The 20520-nt window shown below is 29.3% G+C and overlaps 2 protein-coding genes across 6 annotated transcripts in view; both read right to left on the bottom strand.

Annotated features, from left to right (window-relative positions):
* The window catches only part of LOC142332021 (FK506-binding protein 59-like), a 100233-nt gene extending 93047 nt beyond the window's left edge, over positions 1-7186 (bottom strand). For 3 of the 5 annotated variants that reach the window (XM_075378091.1, XM_075378093.1, XM_075378092.1), the window contains exons 1-3: positions 6981-7183; positions 2595-2831; positions 172-314 (exon numbers count right to left, since the gene is read on the bottom strand). In XM_075378091.1, coding sequence (XP_075234206.1) covers positions 172-314; positions 2595-2829 — 378 coding nt within the window. In that variant the 5' untranslated portion in view covers positions 2830-2831; positions 6981-7183. Of the gene's footprint in view, positions 1-171; positions 315-2594; positions 2832-6980 lie in introns of all 5 variants that reach the window. The other 2 variants (XM_075378090.1, XM_075378094.1) reach the window with 2 other exon arrangements.
* A 4467-nt stretch (positions 7187-11653) lies between these two features.
* Positions 11654-20520, bottom strand: part of LOC142331929 (uncharacterized) — a 57960-nt gene continuing 49093 nt past the window's right edge. The window contains exons 13-15 of the mRNA XM_075377982.1: positions 17902-18060; positions 14584-14718; positions 11654-11813 (exon numbers count right to left, since the gene is read on the bottom strand). Of these exons, the coding sequence (XP_075234097.1) occupies positions 11766-11813; positions 14584-14718; positions 17902-18060 (342 nt within the window). The 3' untranslated portion in view covers positions 11654-11765. The remainder of the gene's footprint in view (positions 11814-14583; positions 14719-17901; positions 18061-20520) is intronic.

Raw genomic sequence — 20520 nt, 5'->3', positions numbered from 1 at the left:
ATTTAATATATGTAGTAAAATTTTCATAATCAGACAAGAGAAAAACTTATAAAAAACACAATACATGCAATTTATTTAATAAATTATCTATCTCTTGCTAGTACAATGAAGAGTTTTTTAATAATTATTTATTAACTTAGAGCAAAATTAAAATTACACACACACATATACCTCAAAAAGGAGTGTAGCATCTGGCTGAATCAAAGGAGGACTACCGGACTTGCCATATGCATATTCTGATCTACAAGTTAGCATACATATTTCACCCTTTTTCATAGTAGCAACTCCAATATCCCATGCTTTGATAACACTACCTGTTAACAAGAAATATTTTATTTTTAACAATGATAAAAAGACATTAAAAGTAAAAGGAGCTTTTAAAACATACTATCTGAACTTTCTTTTGTAAGAATTTTAGAATTATTCCTTTTAACCATTTCAATTTCTTATCTGTCTATGAGGAAGGCAATAGATGTGTCTTTTTGTTGAATGTGAGCGAATGTTGAAATATCTTGAATGTATTTCAAGATATTTTACCACTTTCCCTTGAACATTATTTTTGTTATTTAATTTATAAGGCCACATTATGTGTGTCAAACAGCTTGTATTTAGTTAAAACTTGCCTAAATAACTTATTAGGTAAAATAAATAATATTAGGTAAAACTGATTAAGTGATCCTTAAACTTTGAAGTTTTAGTTTTCAAGAACTGAGCTTAGAAAGGTGTCCCATACAGAGTAACATTACAAAATGGCCATTTCATAAATCAACTTTTCTTACCTCTACCAACATACTTCATCACAGACAATATAAAAGTCTGCTTTAGGGTGTTTTAATTACATTATAGGATTTTTTATTATGTAAGGGCACAATTTTATCGAATAATTTTTTTAAAATGGTCATTCAAGAACCGACACAATTATGTTTTACTTATGAAATATTACTGAATAGTTGGCATCCTGACAGAAGTCAAATGACTGTTTGGTGGCAACACAAATTTTTTGTGAAATAATTTTCAATATACAAAAACTTTTTAATTTACATGTTTAATTTCATGACGAATGTTGGTTTTTAGCAGTTTGCTTGTTACATAGATTCTTTTCCTTAACCCTAGAACTGATTACTGTCGTAATTTACAACTGTTTTGTTCCTTTCTGTAGTGATAGTCGTAATTTACGACACATTAAAAATCGATCTTATACACGGCTTATAGTGTCCCAGTATAGAAATATACATATGAATCGATTTTTAAAAATCTATTATAACATTATTTTTGTTTTTTTAATTCTTGATTAATACAAAATTGTTTAGAATGTAATTAATAAATAATTGAAACAATAATGGAACAAAATTAAATTAATAACAAACAGGATTTATTATACACTAAATATACTAGAAATATTTTTACTTTTATTCACCAATTTGAACTGTTACTACATTATTTTGCATTTAAACTATTTTAATATTATTTATTAAAAGTAAGGGATGTTCTTTTAATTACAGTATTAAAAAAGGTAAAGAGTGAATTTATTTACAAATGGATTCTGATTATGCTCATAATTATTAGTGTTGTTCCAGACTCTGGTGTTAGGAAAATTAAGTACGTTGGCAGTGCTACTCCAGACGCCGATGACACGAACTATGTGAAAATATGCCAAAACTAACCTAAAAAAAACCAGATTCTAAAACTAAATATAGCAGAAAAGTACAACTTGATTCAATAGATAGTGTTAAAATTATCAACTGTATTGTTGTACCCGGCGACTATAACCGCATTACTGCTAAGATATGTTCCCACCCTGGGGATGGGAAATGAAGGCCAGGCAATTATAACATTGGACTTGATTGAATAATCTTTCCTACCACTGGGGAAAGGTTGTAACAGCAGTGAAGATGTTACAATATTCTTTAGTGCTAAGTAAAAAAAAAAAAAAAAAAAAATGTTTGATTACATGACTGAGGAACACACCCATAGTGATATTCTTGAACAAGACTAAAAAGAAATACTTGAATATGTATCAAACAGAACTAATAAATTTATCAAAACATTAAATCGGAGAGAAAAATTCATGACAGTATGTCATTAACTTCACCATATATGCAAATTAAGAGAATTATTGGTGAGAATGTTTTAAGTGCACTGTAAGATAAGTTTAACTGAAGGTTCATTTTTATTCTGAGAAAACTTTTGCCTACGTTAAGCAATAAGGAAACTACATTTAATGGAGGTAAAAACATTTAAAGGAAAATTTAAAAATCTGTTGGTTTTTAATTGGTAGAAAAAGAATGCCACAAATCTATACTCCTAGTAGAAAAAAACATAATATATAAAATAAATAATTAAAATTTTGTAACTTAGAAATTTGAACTTAATCAGCAATGCCACTTAAAAAAAGAAAAAACAAAAGAAGAAAAACATGTGAGCTACATTTATTATTACTATTGTAATAAAATATTATCAATGCACTTTTTTTTTATATAAAAGGAAAGAAGTCAAATATAACTGATAGTTTTGAATATTTTATCTTATTCAATGAACTTTAAAAATTTACACAATAAAAATATATTAATTCCTTTTATTCTGTTATTAATTACCTTTTCCAAGAACAAACGAGAAAGGTTCATTTCTTTTTCGACTAGAATCAAACCCTGTACCATCGGTTAGGGTACCGACGTAGTGAACACTCACATTACAACCAGTAGTTGGTGTATACTCTCCAATACCAGGTTTAATTATCTCTTTAAGAACACCACCATCTTGATTAGGTGTTATATCAAATGCATTTGGTCCTGGATTATATGGAATTTTTTTATTTTCTTCAACAGTCATAGCTGAAAATATAAAGTAAAAATATTAATCGTTTTTATAACAGTAACACAAAATAGCAGACCAAAGAATTAATTAAAAATTGCCAAATTATACGAAGGAATAATAGTTCATAAACAATTTTTAGAAGTGTATCCGTAACAATATACTTTCTTATGGAGTAAAGGCAATATATATGTATATAATGCATTATTTTTTAAGAGAACTGACCAATGTTAGGTAAACAGTTGATAACCTTTTATCTAAACCTTCTAATTAACCTTTTAGTTTATCACCTAGAGTACTCTTTTAGGTTCACGCTGAGTCTATTAAAAAAAAACCAGAAAGTTCAGTTTTCAACTTCAAAATTTAACAAATCAAATTTATGATACTTCTAAACATAATTATAGCTTAAATTACATTTAACAATAACAATCCTTAGATATTTTGGCGATATTTATTGTTTTTTTGATATTTATTCTTCAATATTTTAGCAAAATAAAACAGATATTTAATGTGATTTATGTCTAATTAAAAGGTTTAATTTCTTCTTATATTCAAGTATAATAGATTAGTTCTCTTGTATCTTAAACAAGAAAATTGTTATCATTGATAAAGTAATTTTTTATTTATTCACTTTTGAATATAGTATGATTACGCTTCATTATAAAAATATATACACAAAACTAAATGAAAAAATGAACTCTAGAAAGAAGTACATAAAGGATAAAAATCACACCAGGAAATAACTACAAGATAAGAAATTGTTAATCACTTTCAAAGATAATTTTTCTTTTCCACAAAACAAAACTATTATCCAGTATAATAAAAAAAATTGTTTAACGTTCTAACAGGAGAATTAGAATGTGTTCACACATTCCAAAGAGAACTAATCCAAACTAGAGAAACAAACTAGTCCAACGAGAAACAAATTCAAATATCTATATATATAAAAATGAATGTTTGTCTGTCTGTATGTCTCTTATGCCTTCCTCCGATAGGTCTATATATTATGTCTATATCCTCCGATATGTGTTATGTTCATCCGATAGCGATCAAACTTTGGGGAATGGTTGGACACATGCCAGGGCAGGTTTCTGGTAAAATAAGGGGTTTTCCGAAATTTCCCGAATAAATCCTAAAATAAACTAAAAATGGTGTACATTAGGAGTATGGAGTCTTCATATCTCGGGGGCCAATAGATATATAGTACTGCAATTTGGTGTATAGGTATCCCATTAAAAATTTAAGAAACACGTGTTTCGGGGTTTTCCGAAATTTCCCGAACTTTTCTGAATAACTCCAACAATTAATATGCTTAGATTATGATAAAATGAGATATTTTTGATAAAATGACCCATTTGGCTTCATAGAGATCCATGTTTATGCATTTCAGTGCAATTCAAACCATTTTTGTTTGACATATTACATGACCTTGGCAGTCAGCATAGAATGATGGTTGAATGAGCATTGTGTGTTTGCAAATTAAAGTTTTAGCAAGTGTGCTGATAATGTCATAAGAATGCACAGTTTGATGTAGCAACATTTCAAAATTGTCCAGAATGGACAAGTTCCATTGCAGAAGACGATTACTAGGTGGGTCAGGCCAGTTCAAAACACAGAATCAGACGTTGGATCTGGATATTGAGTTCCTTCCATAAAAATTGCAAGTGGTGCAAGAATTATTGCCCAGAGAATTAGAGCCATGTCGAAATTTCTGTACACCACTTCTGAAGATCATTAACACTCAACCCGATTTTCTCAACAATTTGATGATGTCTGATGAGGCCCATTTTCATTTATCTGACTATGTAAACAAACCAAACTTTAGGAACTGGGCATCTCGCAATCCTTATCAGTTTCATGAACGACCACTTCATAGTACAAAAGTTACAGAGTTGAGTGGAGTCTTTTCAGGGTATTACTAGTGTCCTATTTTTTTTGGGAATGACATAAGCAGCACTATCCCAAACAAAGCAGATCTTTATGATGTTATGTTGCAACATTTTGTAACACTGCAAATGCATCATAAGATTATCAATATGCCACTGTGGCTCCAATAGGATGATGCAACCATACACTCAGCAAACATTATTGAAAACCTTATGAAGAATGTTTCCAAAGCACCTTGTTTACTGGTTTGTTCATGACAACTGAATACAGTGCTAGCCAGATTTCCAAGTGTGGGGGATTCATGAAAAACAAAGTGTACGCTAGTAGGCCAGCAAATATTCAGAAATTGAAAAAGAAAATTTGCTCTGAAATTGAGGCCATAACAAGAGACACTCTGCCTAAGGTTATGACAAGTATGTGTGCTCTTGCCAAACTGCATTGCCAACAATGGTGGTCACCTGAAGGACATAATTTACAAAAAGGGACATGTATAAGAAATATTTTTTCTAACTATGTATACTAATACTAATGTCGTTCCAATTCTTCAGGCTTAAATATATTTCAAAATGGGTCACTATTGCACCTGGTATATTAAAATACTGCTATAGTAAGATCAACTCCTAGTAGTAAGTATGGAAATAGTAGCAGTGGCCTCTAACGATGGTTGTAAAAATGACCAAAAATTGTTTTTGTTCAAAATTTGGTTTTTACAAAAGCTTATATGTTTTACAGTAATATCATTGTTGAAAGCTATGGACAAAAACATTTGTTATGATCAAAAACTCCAAGATAAAATTATCAATATTATTTATTAAACAAATTACTACAGTTATTAGTGTTATTGATTTGGGGATCAATGGACCAAGTGTGAAATACTACTGGTTTTTTTTTTTTAATATCAACGCATAAGCTTAAAGCTTGTGCGGAGTATGGAAATGGAATTTTGAGTGTGAAAAAGGCCATGGCAATTTTTACAAAGGTTGAACTCAGGACCTTTGGATGAAAGGCCAAGATGTTACCCACTTCAGCATAGACATTGGAAAATATATATATAAAGTCACTTCCATGATATATAACATACAAGTTGGTAACATTATACATAATTTGGTAATTTTATAGTTTAATTTAACACATTCATTTAATCAACAAAGTGCCAGGTTTGTTAGAATTTTATTCTAACTATTTGTGCTGTCTTAGTTTAAAACTGGAGACCGAAAGAAGTACTGAAGTAAAGAATAACTTGTCGGGAGTATTTGGAAATATGAACATACAAACACGGATGAGAATAATGAAAATGTAAGAAATAAATTTGTTCAGGCTTTTGGTAAAGAAGCTCAATCAGTAGTTAACACCTTGAAATGGAAAATATAATTCCACTGGGTCCTCAATTTGAAAATATCTGAACGTCTATCCAATTTATTGAATAATTTTTTCAGTGACAATGACATTTTTTGTGGACTGTGATCTCTAATTCACCTCTCAATTCAATTCATTTAACTCATGTTTATTTCTTTATATGGAAACAAGATTTGTGACCATGGTGTAGAAATGCTGTACTTGGCTAATACTGAAGGATGCTACAGGCACACTATCATAGCCTAAGAATTAATCTTAAAATAAGTTAGAAAATTATTTACACAACTTAATATACAATGTAATAAATGTATAATTAATATAAATTATTAAAATATTACTTTAGGAAAATGAACACTCCTTAAAAAAAGAAAAGTTGCAATAATTATTGGTAAATAAGTTTAATTAAATTCATTTACGTCCATGAAATTAGGAAGAAATTTTTATATTAAGTTACAATTATAATTTATGAATCAACTAATAAAACGTACACTGTAATATTTCAATTTTAAATATCCTTAGTAGATAACTGTCCTAAACAACGCTTACTCATAATGGCCTTAATAATTATAAATTACAGAGGTTTTTGTAATTAAAGTAAAAAAAAATTATAATACTAATCACATTGATCAATGACTAGTATTATTAAAATGTACACGAACCAATAAGGAAAATTACTTTAAATTCAAATTCAGCTCGCAATTAATATGAATATCTTAGCAAACAACTTCCTGGATAATAAAACTGACTGGTTCTTTGTTTCTTAACCTATTATAATTAAAAATATACCAGAAAATAAATCAAATTCAACAGTTTTTAATAGCATTATTCTGAAATTAAGTTAACAATAATATAAATACAGCGTAACGAAACGAGCATGCGGTCACCGGCGGTTGTGTTATACGTAAATATCTAATAAAATTACTAACCTGCGAATCGGCGCAACTGAATAAAATGTACTTTCGGATAATAAGACAAGAAATAAATAACAGTTAAGATTTTAAAGTCTATACTTATTCCACCTTTGTGCAAGTGCTATAACCAAAATACAGCACGTTACATCCACCTTACAAACAACAAAAGAAGATTCTAGATCTATCTTTTCATATCTCAGTCTTGGGACAATGAGAAAGCTTATTTCTGTTGTTACAAACAATTCTTAAATGATACTATGGAAAATATGAGTTAAATAAAGGTAATTATTTTGGAAAAAAAAATCTTAATTTTCAACTTATATTAAAATATATCAATTAAGCACATTATATATATATATATAAAAAATTAATTTAATATTTCGAAATAAAATCTAATAAATAGACAGTTAAAAAAGCTGCTGTAATGTAGGTAATTTTAGAATAAATTAATGTTTTGAGATAATTTAAAGATTATAATTAATACATTTTAAGATTATTTATTCAAGAACAGACAGCCCACTAATTCAATGCTTTGCTAGTTACTAATAGCTGCGCTACCTAGCCGTAAGAAAGAAATACGATAAAACTTCAGTTTTTAATTCTGAACTAGTTCTTTTCAGTGTTTGTAGTTCTCTTTGGTAAAGTCGTCGGCTTGCTTATTGCTTTTTAAGATGTTGAATTTAGCCTTGTTACAAAATAGTTCATTGGAAGTTACTTGTATGGAAACGAGTTTATTCTTTATGCAAAATATTGGTGCAAATTATTCCCTGAAGATCGTAGCAACTTTTGTAACGTAGACAGTGACTTAATTTGATAATATTACGAATTGAAAGCGTTCTCTGTAGACTCAAAAGTACAACTGATTATTCTTCCGACTTAAATCATATAAAACAAAAAAACCATTAACTTATCTTATTCCATATAATTGTTTTGTACTCTGCATTTGTTTGGTTAAATTTAAATCACTGATAGCACACTACAAGTGATGAATTTTGGTCTTGTGATCTTGGTACTTACGTTTGAACAGAAATTTACTGATGCGGTTGTGGTAATGATGTTTGTTGCCCTTGTACCATGACAGATTAGATCATACTCCTTCTACGTATATTGAATTGTACATGGAAGAGTCTGAGTGCATGTTTGGGTCAATGAAATTATATATATGGTTTATGGTTAGGTGTTAGTAAGCTTTGAATGCCAAACGGTTGTTAAATAAACAATCGCTGATGTAACAGTGAGTATGTATTCTTAAGTAATTGGGAGGAGAGTACTGCGGTCTTATCATTTTAGGAACAATGAAAATGTATTTTGCGTACCGTTCTATTCCTCCAAATGCCTGCAAAGTCGCCTATAACTATATGACAATTATTACATTTGGGAGAGTCTATATTTACCTTATCGATCATTACTACTTTACAAATTTTCTTAGGCCTAACACAGAAGTAATGGAAAAAGAATTCATGATAATAGTTATTCCAGCCAATTATATTGTTTAGTGATAGACTGAGTTCAATACAAATTGTACAGTGCATTCAAAAGGTAATTACACACCTATCATTTCCAAGTACAACAATATGTAACATTGACTTAGCTTACAATAGTTGTTGGAAATTGTGTCCATGAACATCCAGATGTTTCTTGAAGATCTCAATGGTTGTTCATGTAAAATGTTTTGGGTGAAATCACGAATAGCAGTTTGAAGTTCTGAAGGCTGTGGGGGTTTCCATGATAAACATAATTTTTTTTTGCATAGACTCGGAAGTCTGAGGCTAAGGCTAGAGAACAAGGCGGCTACAAGCCCTTAGAAATGATCCAATCTCTGAAAACCTCTTGCAGTAACTTCATGAGATTACTGGTAGTACATGGATTGTCTGGCTATATGCACAGTCGTGCTGTTGTTGAATCCAAGCATTAGTTATTTTATTCACAGTTAGCTCTCCCATGAAGTGGTGAATGATTTCACAATAATAAACTCACTTCATTGCTTCTACAAAGAATACTGGGATGACTATTCTTCTCTTGGATACTGCTCAATCTTTAGTCATGTTGGTTGTTGGCAGACTGTAAACTTAAGGTTTGTTCATAAACATACCCTAATAAATGGAACCATGCCTCATCAGTATGGAAAACATGGTCCAAAATAATGTCAGAATTATCTGTTAGAAACTGTTGAAATCATTCACAGTATAGAACTTGCTTTCCACAGTTTGTACCCAATAACTTACAGCCACTTTCTATTTACAGGGGTGAGATGAGTTTTTACGAACACTTTTCAGTGCAGTTGTAACACAAATGTTTTTCTTTTACATGGACTTTTTGGGACTATGTTGTGTAGCAGCATATGTCTTCCAGTTTTTCTTTGAGTACTGATGATTTACCACTTTGCTTTACCTATACGGTCTCTGTCAATTTTTTGATTAGCATTCTTACTGTATGTTGATTAGGAACTGACAAATCAGAAAACCTAACATAAAACTGGTTTTTGAGTCTAGGTGCTCATCATGCTCATGAAGAAGAGAATACTCACCATTTCTAACATGCTATGAGAAATATTCTCTGTTCTAAAGTTAACAACATCCTGGTGGCACACAGAAATACTCATTCTCAATAGTTCAAAGGCAACAAAGAATCAGACTCACCTTATCTCAAGGTCACTGGCTCACGGAAGCAACTGCACACAACACAGTATTACCAACATTTGCAGAACATATTACTTGAAGTACAAGGACTACAATCCCTCAACATAAAATCATGTTTATATAGGTATATAGTTACTTTTCATATACACTGCATTTTGATGAGAAGATTTCATTAATCATCAAAACACTGAAAATGTGATTAAATTTACTACAGGATGATTTTTTAGTCATGTTACCCAATTGTTTATGTCTGGTAATTTTTTTCTAAGAAAGGGAAATTTTGTTTTGTGACACGAAGTTGGTAGCGCTACTCAACCGGTATAGATACGGCAGTGTGAGTTGATTCTCCTTGAGCCGTTTCCGGTCGTGTTACGAACAGTATGTCTTTTACCACAGAACAACGAGTTTTCATTCTTGAACAATATTTTGCAACGAAATCGTACGCGAGTGTAAAAGAATTAAATTTGTTGGTGTTCCTCCGCTAGAAAAAAATGCCAATTTCTAGGCTAGCAAACCGATTTCGAGAGACAGGTAGTGTTTACGACAGAACACGTAGTGGTCGACCAACTCGTTTGACAGATGACGTTTTAGAGAATGTGAAAACAAGATAGCTCAATTTTCCACGGAAAAGTTTACGAAAACTTTCTACGCAAGTCGGTTTGTCATATTCGAGTGTTCAGAAAGCTGCTAAAAAATTGAAATTGTATCCGTATCGCGTACGATTAGTCCAAGAGCTTTAGCCTCCAGATTTAAACATGCGATTGCAATATTGCCGTTGGTTTAGGTCTCGCGTAAACGATAGCGGAATCGAATTTTGAAACACAGCGTTCTTTAGTGATGAAGCTTGGATCCATCTCGATGGTTATGTGAACAGTCAAAACTATCGAATTTGGGCGGTTGAAAATCCTAACGCTTTACAAGACAAATCTTTGCATCCTGAAAAAATTGGTGTGTGGTGTGCGATTACTCGTCATGGTATAGTCGGACCCATATTCTTCGAAATAGTGAAGTATACAGGAATATTGTGCGCCGATTTGTGTCCCTTCTGGAACCTCAAGAACGGTATTGCTGGTTTCAGCAAGACGGTGTTACATGCCAAACGTCTCGAGAAACCGTGGATTTTCTGCAAGAGTTCTTTGATGATCGAATAATAAGCAAGGGCTTATGGCCAAGGTCCCCAGACCTCACATCTCCTGACTACTAATTGTGGTGCTATATTAAGTCCGAGGCCTTCAAAAACAATCCTCACACTATTGATGTTGATGTCAATATTACAAACTTAATCACGAATATTTCCAATGCAACTCTTAAAAAGGTTTCTGCTAATATGCTGAAAAGAGTCCGTGCGTGTATAACCGCCAGAGGTGGGCATTTTGAGCATATTCTTTAACAATTATGTAAGTAATAGCTTTTTATTAAATCTGTTTTGTAAGTAACAAATACATTTTTTATTCCACCTAAATTTCCCATTTTTAAATTACTTTTAAAATTGGGTAACAGAACTAAAAAATCACTCTGTACCATGTAATTATGCAACTGATCTTTGATCTTGCTTATCATATCTACTCTCAACAATAACAAATACTATTTACCAACATCAGAGTTTGTATTCTTATATGATAAATATAAGCTAATATTTAGATTATTGAGATTAAGACAGTTCAACTATATAATTACCAGAATATGATTTCTTGAAAGGTAATAATATGCAAAAAAGTAGAAACTGTTTTTCCGAACCAAACCATACTTTATCTTCTGATGTTCTTATTTTTGCCTTGTAGTGATATTTTGTGACCTTATTCTAAATTCATTAAGGGTATTAAATTTAAATTGGGTTCAGCTTGAAATTGGATTCAATTTAAAAGGTACAGGTTTTTAATGAGTTTAAGTCTATAGAAAATTAAGTCTTTATTGCAAATTAAAAAACAATATTTTTAATTGTATGTCTTGTTTTGGAAAGTATTAATGTTCAGTTTTTAGTAGAAATCAGGATTAGGTTATGTTGTTTTTAAATAAAAGGTACAGTTTTTTAATGAGTTTAAGTCTATAGAAAATTTAAGTCTTTATTAGATCATAAATTGAAAAACAATATTTTTAATTGTAGATCTTGTTTTGCAAAGTATCAATGTTGAGTTCTTAGAAGAAATGCAAATATTTATGACTATTTATTAACATCATCCAGCTTCAGAATTTCAGTTAAATAATGTCCCTGAAAATCAATTTGTAATAGAAAATTAATTAATATATATATACATAAATGGTTTTTGGTAAATGGTACAAGAGTACAATAATGCTTCTTACCTTATGCTTATTATTTTTTAATAGCAGTTTTGAGGTTTTCCCTCATCATGTTATTTTTTTTTTTAAATCACATTAAAATTATAACATATATAATTATATTTTTTGAATAATTGTAAGGTAAGAAGCGTTACTGAATTCTATACTCTTGGTGGTAAACAATTTTTATACTTTTGCTTTTGAGATATTAGTACAGAGGAGAATATGGACAAATAAAATAACAAAAGAATTGTTTTTTCTATGTATATATATATATATATTGCCACTATACTGCTTATATATATTAACTATAAAAACAGTTTTTATCTAAAAATGTTTAATTTAAGTTTTAAGTAGTATAATTTAATTGTTTCAACTTAAGTGTATTGTAAAACTGACAACAACGTACATTTGTATTCATATATTTATATATGCATCATTATTGTGAGTATATGATGTATACATTAAATTATGTGTATACTTTTATACATATAAATTATTACATAAAATTTTATTTTTACAAATACATGAGCATGATGTATATGGTTAACATCAATCTTAAAACATTTATCGTAGTATGGAATCAGTTTCTGAAGATCTTTTTCATAAAATGGTGTTGCCTGTGAAGATAGCCAATAATGAATGGGCTCTTTTGACATTCTCATACTTATCACAATCAATTCAATACTTATCACAATTCAATTATTATCTTTAACAATAGTCACAATTTCATACTAAACTTGAAATTTGTACACAATTTATTATTAACATTATTATTTTCATCACAAGATAGTGAAAAAAATTGTAAACTATATACTAATAAATTTTTATTTTTTTCATTAAACTCATACAATTCATTTTTTCTTACCATTAAATTACTCATTGCACTTTCATCATAAACTTTATTAATCTGTCAATAAATCTCTGTTGATTTTACACTACTTGATTCAAAAAATGGATACAGATAATTTATTATTGTCCCTGGTTCCTTCAATTTTTTTAAACATTTAAATTATATGCAACAGACCATAAATAAAAACTGCACCTTTTGTTACAGGATCTGTAGCAAACTGATATGAAGAAGATATTGTTTAATGCGAGTAGAGAAAATGGAAATGCTGTAGCGGCTGCCGTGTCTATAAATGACACTTACTTTTTGAACAAGTCTTGTACATTTACGTAATTCCTTTATTTTTAATACTTATTTTGATCATTGACTGATGTAAATAATTAGACAAAATTAACTTGTCTGAAATTAATTTGAAAGTAAGATCTTATTAGAGTATGTATATGTTGACTTGTACGTGCAGAAACAATTGAAATTTTTTATGCGTTTTTATTTTTAATACTAATTTTATACAATTACTGTTTCACATCTGATTTTGACGAAATTTGAAATATACTTTATTTAGAAGAAATTATTCATCGGAAATGCCTTTTATTCAAGTTACACCGTGTTGCACAGTATGCACACCAAATATTTTGTTATTTTACATTGTATCTGTGTAATATATATTATTTGCTGGCTAAATAATTTTTTTTTTTAATAAAATTAAGTTAAAAATATGATTAGATTTGCTTAAAATTCAGATCGATGAGGTTAAGGTAAGGTTAAGCTAAATTTACGATAAATATACAATATCCATTACATTCAGGGTAAATAACTTGTTTAATTGAAATTAAGCTGAGATTCATTTAAGTTAAAGTTTTAAATAATTCATAAATAAATATGTATAAATTTAACAGAAATTTTCTCACTCATTCATCTGATAGAATTACAATCCATGATTTTTAGATTGAGATGCTGTACCAGTTGACAGATTGTTTAGCTCCCTTATGATTTGAAAAATGTTATGAATGGGATCTGTAACCTCAGGATACAATAATATTATTACATGAACTTTAAACATTTCAGTAACAATAATATTTACTTTCAGACTTTCTTAACATCCATAAAATACTTATTTATGAATATACATGAGCAGTAATTGCATATAAACTTCAGAAATATTTTTGAAACAATAACAAAGTTAATTATGTATCTTGTATGAGCACTACAAAAAAATTAAATTAAAGACTATGATGTAACAATTATTTTAAAGACTATTAAATAATATACAATTTGATGTAAAAAAAATCATACCAAAGTACACCTTAAGTAGAGATCTAATATGAAAAATAGATTGCTTTGAGGTAAAGCATTTGCTAAATTTTTAGTATTTTACTGTTGAAGCAATTAACAAATATTGTAGAGGTATGTTTACCATCTCAATAATCGATATATACATACATACATACATATATATATATATATATTTTTTTTTTCTAATTTATTTATTATATATATATTTTTTTATATAACTAATAGAAAAATAACTTTTATGTCAGTGACCATGATGAAACATACCTTAGTATAATTTTAATTTCTTAAGAGAAAAAAGAATTAATTTTTGTAACTGATCGTGTTTTGTAGGGTACCTTCCCCCTTAGATATATATGCTACCAATTAGTGGCTGAAGCAAAAAATTGATTAAAAGAGAATTATTACACCCTCATTATTGAATAACAATTTATATTACGCTTGAACATTGTTCAAAGACCATAAAATAGGCAGTTCAAAAGTTATGAAGTTTTAATGGAACAAAAAATTATAAATTCTGTAAAAAAAAAGGTATAATAAAATTTTTGATAATTGTAATTACCGTATTCAATTCTTTTTTTACAGTTGTAGTAGAAGTAGATTGTGCATTTTTAGCAACACTCACTACATCAGCTGAAATTATTGTATCAAGAACAACACCATCATCATCATCAACTGGACGACCTTTCTTTGCTTTCTGGAATAAAAATTTTATTAAGTAAATAAAAATTATCATATGTAAAATTATTCTGAAAAATTTCTATGTTAGTGGGAATTAAAATAACTGAATAATCCTTAAAAAAGCACAACACCATAATGTAGTGTGTTTAATTAAAAATTGTCTAACATTTATAAGAATAAAACAAAGTTGCTTAATTGAACATTTTTTTAGAATAAAAATTTACTTCAAATGTTTTCAATCATCTTTTTAACCAACTGCGACTCTTGCAAAGATAACTGAAAAAGTTTTAAATATGTTAAAAAATTTGTTTGTTGTTGCAAAATTGTTGTATATAAAATTTGGTTGTTACAAAAGTTTAAAAACGTTTAATTAATATCATCACCAGCATTCATGGAATTAAACATAATAACGTATTTATAATGGTGAGAATGAAGGAAAGTTTAATGCTTCTAAAGAAATGTTAAAATTTTATACCTTTTCTCAGCTGTAAAAAGATATATCATTCAATGTAAAACAGGTGATAATTCTTAAAATAGTGTTACTCAAATCACAGGCAAATATTCTGCCATAATCTAGTGAACTGATTGTTTTCTGGTCAAAAATGCTGAAACAATGTAAAATTATATAAAACTGAAGTTTCTCTCTTATTCTATGTAATGAAATTAACAGACAAGTATCATTTAACGATTTCTTTTTTTGTTTATGGTTTTATGCCAAGATCAGTACTGTTTTTCTTGTTTATTATGTACTTGAAGGATACAGGTACTCTTATTCCAACATTATAGTGCCTCTGTGGTGCAAGTGGTAGCGTCTCGGCCTTTCATCTGGAGGTCCTGGGTTCAAATCCCAGTCAGACATAGCATTTTCACATACTACAAAAACTGTCATTCATCTCATCCTCTAAAGCAATACCTAACGGTGGTCCTGGAGGTTAAAACATTCTAGTGTCTATGTCCATGTTTATTATTTTTTATATCTTTTTAGTAGATAAAATTTATTTCCAAAATAAATTCTAGTAAAGATTAAGCACAGTTTATTTTTAACATTTTTAACATTATTTTTAACATTAACATTTTAAACATTAGCACAGTTTACTCTTTAATGTGGGATTCTGATTGATGTTGGGTTATGCATTTTGTGTTGATGTGAAAAACGTCTTTCAAGTTTACACTATGTAAAAATTAGGACAATAATATTACCACTATCTAAGAGATTTTAATTACGATATAATAATGAAATTATTGTCAGATATTCACCAGTTATTCATTATGGTCAGATATATCTGATATTGGGTTTGCTAGAAAGTAATTTCAGTTTTGTAGTGTGAAATAACACTCAATTATTTATACAAAGAATGAAATTTAATCAATTGTGTATTTTCCATTTTTTCTGATAACCTTTTGCCACCTTTCTGCCAACTTCATAATTCCATGCTCATACAACCTATGGTCTTTATTAGCAAAAAAAAACTGAACCAAGTACGATTTCAGGTCATCATAATTATCATTAGTGTTGATGATGTTAGAGTTTTGCAAACTTTAAAATAATATATTGATAATTTATTGGAGAAAGATCAGAGATACAGGGGGACGTGATATCACTTTCCAAGTAAGCTCCAATAATTTTTATGAGTTATCAAAGATGTACGAGGCCTTTTATGGTCTTGGTAAAACACAATTCTTTTGCGATTTGCCAATTTTGGCTGTTTTTTTGTAATTTCTTCCTCCAGTCATCAGTTGTTGACAGTAAACTTCTGAACTGACCATTTGGTTCCTTGGAAGCAGCTCAAAATAGACAACCCTTGCAATCTCACCAAATCGACAGCATGGTCTTTTTTTAGACATAATTCAGTTTTTGATGTAGTTTGTGCTGGTTGATCACATTTGGACCAAGATAATTTCAGTTGATGTTATTATAAACTATCCATTTTTCATCACCAGAGTGATTTGTTTCAAAAAAGATTCAACTTCATTGCATTTGAGATGTATATCTCAAATATTGATTTGTTGTGAATCCTTTTCATGTGGAACCCATATGCCCAGCTTCTTAATGAGTTCAAAACATTTAACGTGATTTTCAATTGTTGTGTAAAATAATACATTTAACCTCTCTGCAAACTCTCACATAAGTTATATGATGATCCGATTAAAATATGACTTTGATTTGGTATTCCCCAACTTCAGTACGTTGTCATCTGTGAGTAAAAAATCTCCAGAATTTTTTAAACCAATTTTGACATGTGCATTCTGTTAGGCAATCAACACCATAAAATTCACATATATCTTTGTGAATCTCAGCAACTTTTTTGTTTTTATGGAAATAAAAAAGTAAAGTTTGTTGAAAATGTTTGTTTTTGCACTTCATGTTAAAATTGATTTTAAACAAACAGAACAGAATTACTCATCATTTGCTTCTAAGTATGTTAAAAGTGACAGCTATCAAGCAACAAAAGAAAAAAATCATAACACTGACAATATCCATTAAAACAAATATAAACCACATATTTGTAAAAACTGAAATTACTTTTTTGCCAACCTATTATTATGAGATTTTCATTTAGTTTCAAAATTTTAAAATTCCTGTGTTGTAATTATATACAAAAAAAAATAAAAAGCGTACTTTGTATCTATGTATTACATGGATACATTTATTAAATAAATATGATATGTTTATTGGCGAATGAGTGTTAAGCGACTAATAACAGAAGTAAATCTTTTATTTGAATGACGTTTGGCTGGAAAAATTATTTTAAGAAAAACATTATCAATTTAATAATGGAAGATGAGTGCTTTAATGTGTAGGATCTTTTATTTTAATTTAAACGTGGCAAAAAATTTGGGTAAATTTTCAAGGATATAATCAAAACTTTGATATTTACGAAAAAGTAAATTGCCATTATCCATAATAGATATTATTTGTACATTTGATAACATTTTATTCCAAAGCTGTTATTATATAAAATAAACTTTTTTGTTGTATACTAATTGACATCAATTTTTTAGTTCTATACAGCTGCTTCTACTAGTGCAACTAATTCACAGCCATTACTTCATGTACTGTACAAAAGCACAATTTACAAAAATTAAGATTCTCAATATTAAACTGTATTTGTTGTTTGAGTAATTTTATTTTGATAAATGTTTTATGAAGGAATTAAGCTGAAAATATATAGGAAATTAAACAAATTGTAAAGCTTACCTTTCTCTTAATTTTCTTAGTTTCAGTAATCACAATTGTATATTCTTCATCTTCGTCATTCTCCTCTTTCTTCTCAATTGTAATTTTTTCTTCAACATTTTCATTTTCAATAAGTGTAGTTTCAAATGAAGTTGCCGCAGCTTCAGTTGAAGTTTCCACCTGAAGATAAATATTGGAATATATTGTAAATGTATGTTGAATAAAAAAAGATAGTAACAGGGTAATTTTAACATCCAGTAAAATTGATGTTACATTATTCAAATTAACAAAACTACAAATTCTACTGAATTGTAAAAAACAAAAATAATAAAGATTATAATTTTTAATCTATTTTATATTTATCATGTCTTATCAATTAAATATACCAAAAAAACTAGTATGATGTATATATGTATCTAACATTATGGTGAATTTAAGGTACCATTAAATCAGATGTGAGCATAAAAGGAGTGTCTTTTATGATATTGATTTTGTCATTCAAAAACCAATAAAATCGCTTTAGGGCCAGTTAATGCTTATTTGAAGGAAAAAAATCTTCCATAATTGCAAATGGAAATGAGTTGATTTCATTAAAAAAAAGATTTTAATAGAATTACAATCTATTAAAAAAAAAATTACATTCCCATACACATTTAGTTCTAAAAAAAATTCTTGTGCATTCTGTGCAAGAAGACCAACTTTTAATTATTTTATTTTTTGTGATATTTTTGGTATAATTATTTTGTATAATACTTTGCACAAGAAATATACAACATAAATTAAACAAGATAAAAAAAAGGTGTGTGTGCATGCACGCATGCGCATGTGTATAATAATACTAGCTGGCCCATTTAGTCAGAACCTGGACTCTTGGGGCTCAGGTCTACCCAGGCGAATCCCAAAGCCAATTCAGGGGCTCCTCAAGGCATTTCGAAGCCAAGGGGCCTACCCCATAGCCACAGAGTTCACTTTGTTCATCATTCCCAATTTGCCAAAGGGACTGGTGCCCTGAACACCCTCAGAGCTGGCTTCAGTCGCCATTCCCATCTACCAGAGGGCTTCACCCCTTGGATGAAAAATATTGATAAATAATAATTATATTATTCAGGCTTTTTCAGGAAACCTGATAAAGAAATTAATTACACAAGATAGAACAGTAGTAACAATGATAACTAAAGTGCACACACCTTTGACGATGAAAAATTCATAACTTATTTCTTTGTCATGGTGGCAGAAATATAATAATGAAGTAAAAGGATTAATTTAGTTTTTCCTTAATGAATATCTTTAATTCACAACTTCATCCTCCTTGGGAGCAAAGAAACAATGGATATTTTTAATATTTTAACCTTCAAAGTTATTCGAGCTACAGCTTTGGTTGATGGCTTAAAACCTTTCTTGGGATAACACGAATTTGTCTTGCAAATTTTAAAGTAATCAGTCGGTTCTTGCGTGATGTAATAACAGACAAACCTTATGCATGTATATATTTTTGATCTGAAAAAATTTTTGAAAAATTTTACGAGAGTGTACATTATGCATGCAAATGTTAGCCTTCAATCTACTAACAAAGAACCCGTTTGAATTTCGAAAATCAGATAATTGTTTACATGGATATTATGAGAGCATCCCACTGTACCTCCCAAAACAGCACCCCCTGGGGTGGAAGGCTAGACCAATCATCATCATCAATTAGAAACAAATGGGTGCTCCACCCGTTTGTTTCTAATTGATGGTGATGATTGGTCTAGCCTTCCACAAGGTGTTCGCATACCTCATCGCTAGCCTCACATGCGGCCCCACAGGAAATCCATTATTATTAAACACAATTTCTTAAAATTTATGTAATATTTTATTTAATGCAAATTAAATTCTACTATTTTTGTAATATTATTCATTCAGTTCAAACCCAGCTCACACAGTGATAGGAGCTCACAGTTCATTAATTCATTTATTTAAATTTGTACTTCAATTACTAATTTGCAAATCTCCACTATTAAATATAAATATATGTTTGTTTTTTTTGAGATGAATTATAACTAAAAACTTTCTCAGTTTAAAATTGTAAAAACTGATCCAACAGTTTTGAAGATTTTCAAGGTACAAATTAGGCCCCCCTCTCACTCTCTCTCTCTCTCTCTCTCTCTCTCTCTCTCTCTATATATATATATATATATATATATATATATATGGAAATTAAATTTTTACATTTTAAGTGGATGGTATTTTTGTACTTCTCATACCTCGAATCATAAAGAAAGTTGAATTTCACCCTAACTCTATCGTGCAAGAGAAAGTGTACAAACTTTTCTTTGAAAAGTCATTAAAAAAAATTTAATTAATATTTCAATAGCATCCAGATAGGAGTAAGTTATGGTTGAAAGACTATAAGCAAATAATAATATTATACACTGCTAGATGCAAATTTTGCAGACATATAGTTTGTAAAATATTTCATTTACAATTGATTGAGAAGTACAGTGATGTTCGTAACTTATTTAACTTGGAATGAGATCTCCCTCAAGTGAATTATTAGCTAAAATTTACATTAATTACCATGCCTATAAGTATTTATGTTGTCAAGATGCAATAAACTTCATCAGAGTTCAAAGAGCAAGTTATCAAAATGTATGCTCTCTT

The sequence above is a fragment of the Lycorma delicatula genome, chromosome 11 (assembly GCF_047948215.1).
Source record: "Lycorma delicatula isolate Av1 chromosome 11, ASM4794821v1, whole genome shotgun sequence".
Lineage (NCBI taxonomy): Eukaryota > Metazoa > Arthropoda > Insecta > Hemiptera > Fulgoridae > Lycorma > Lycorma delicatula.
This window is presented reverse-complemented; position numbering and strand designations above follow the sequence as displayed.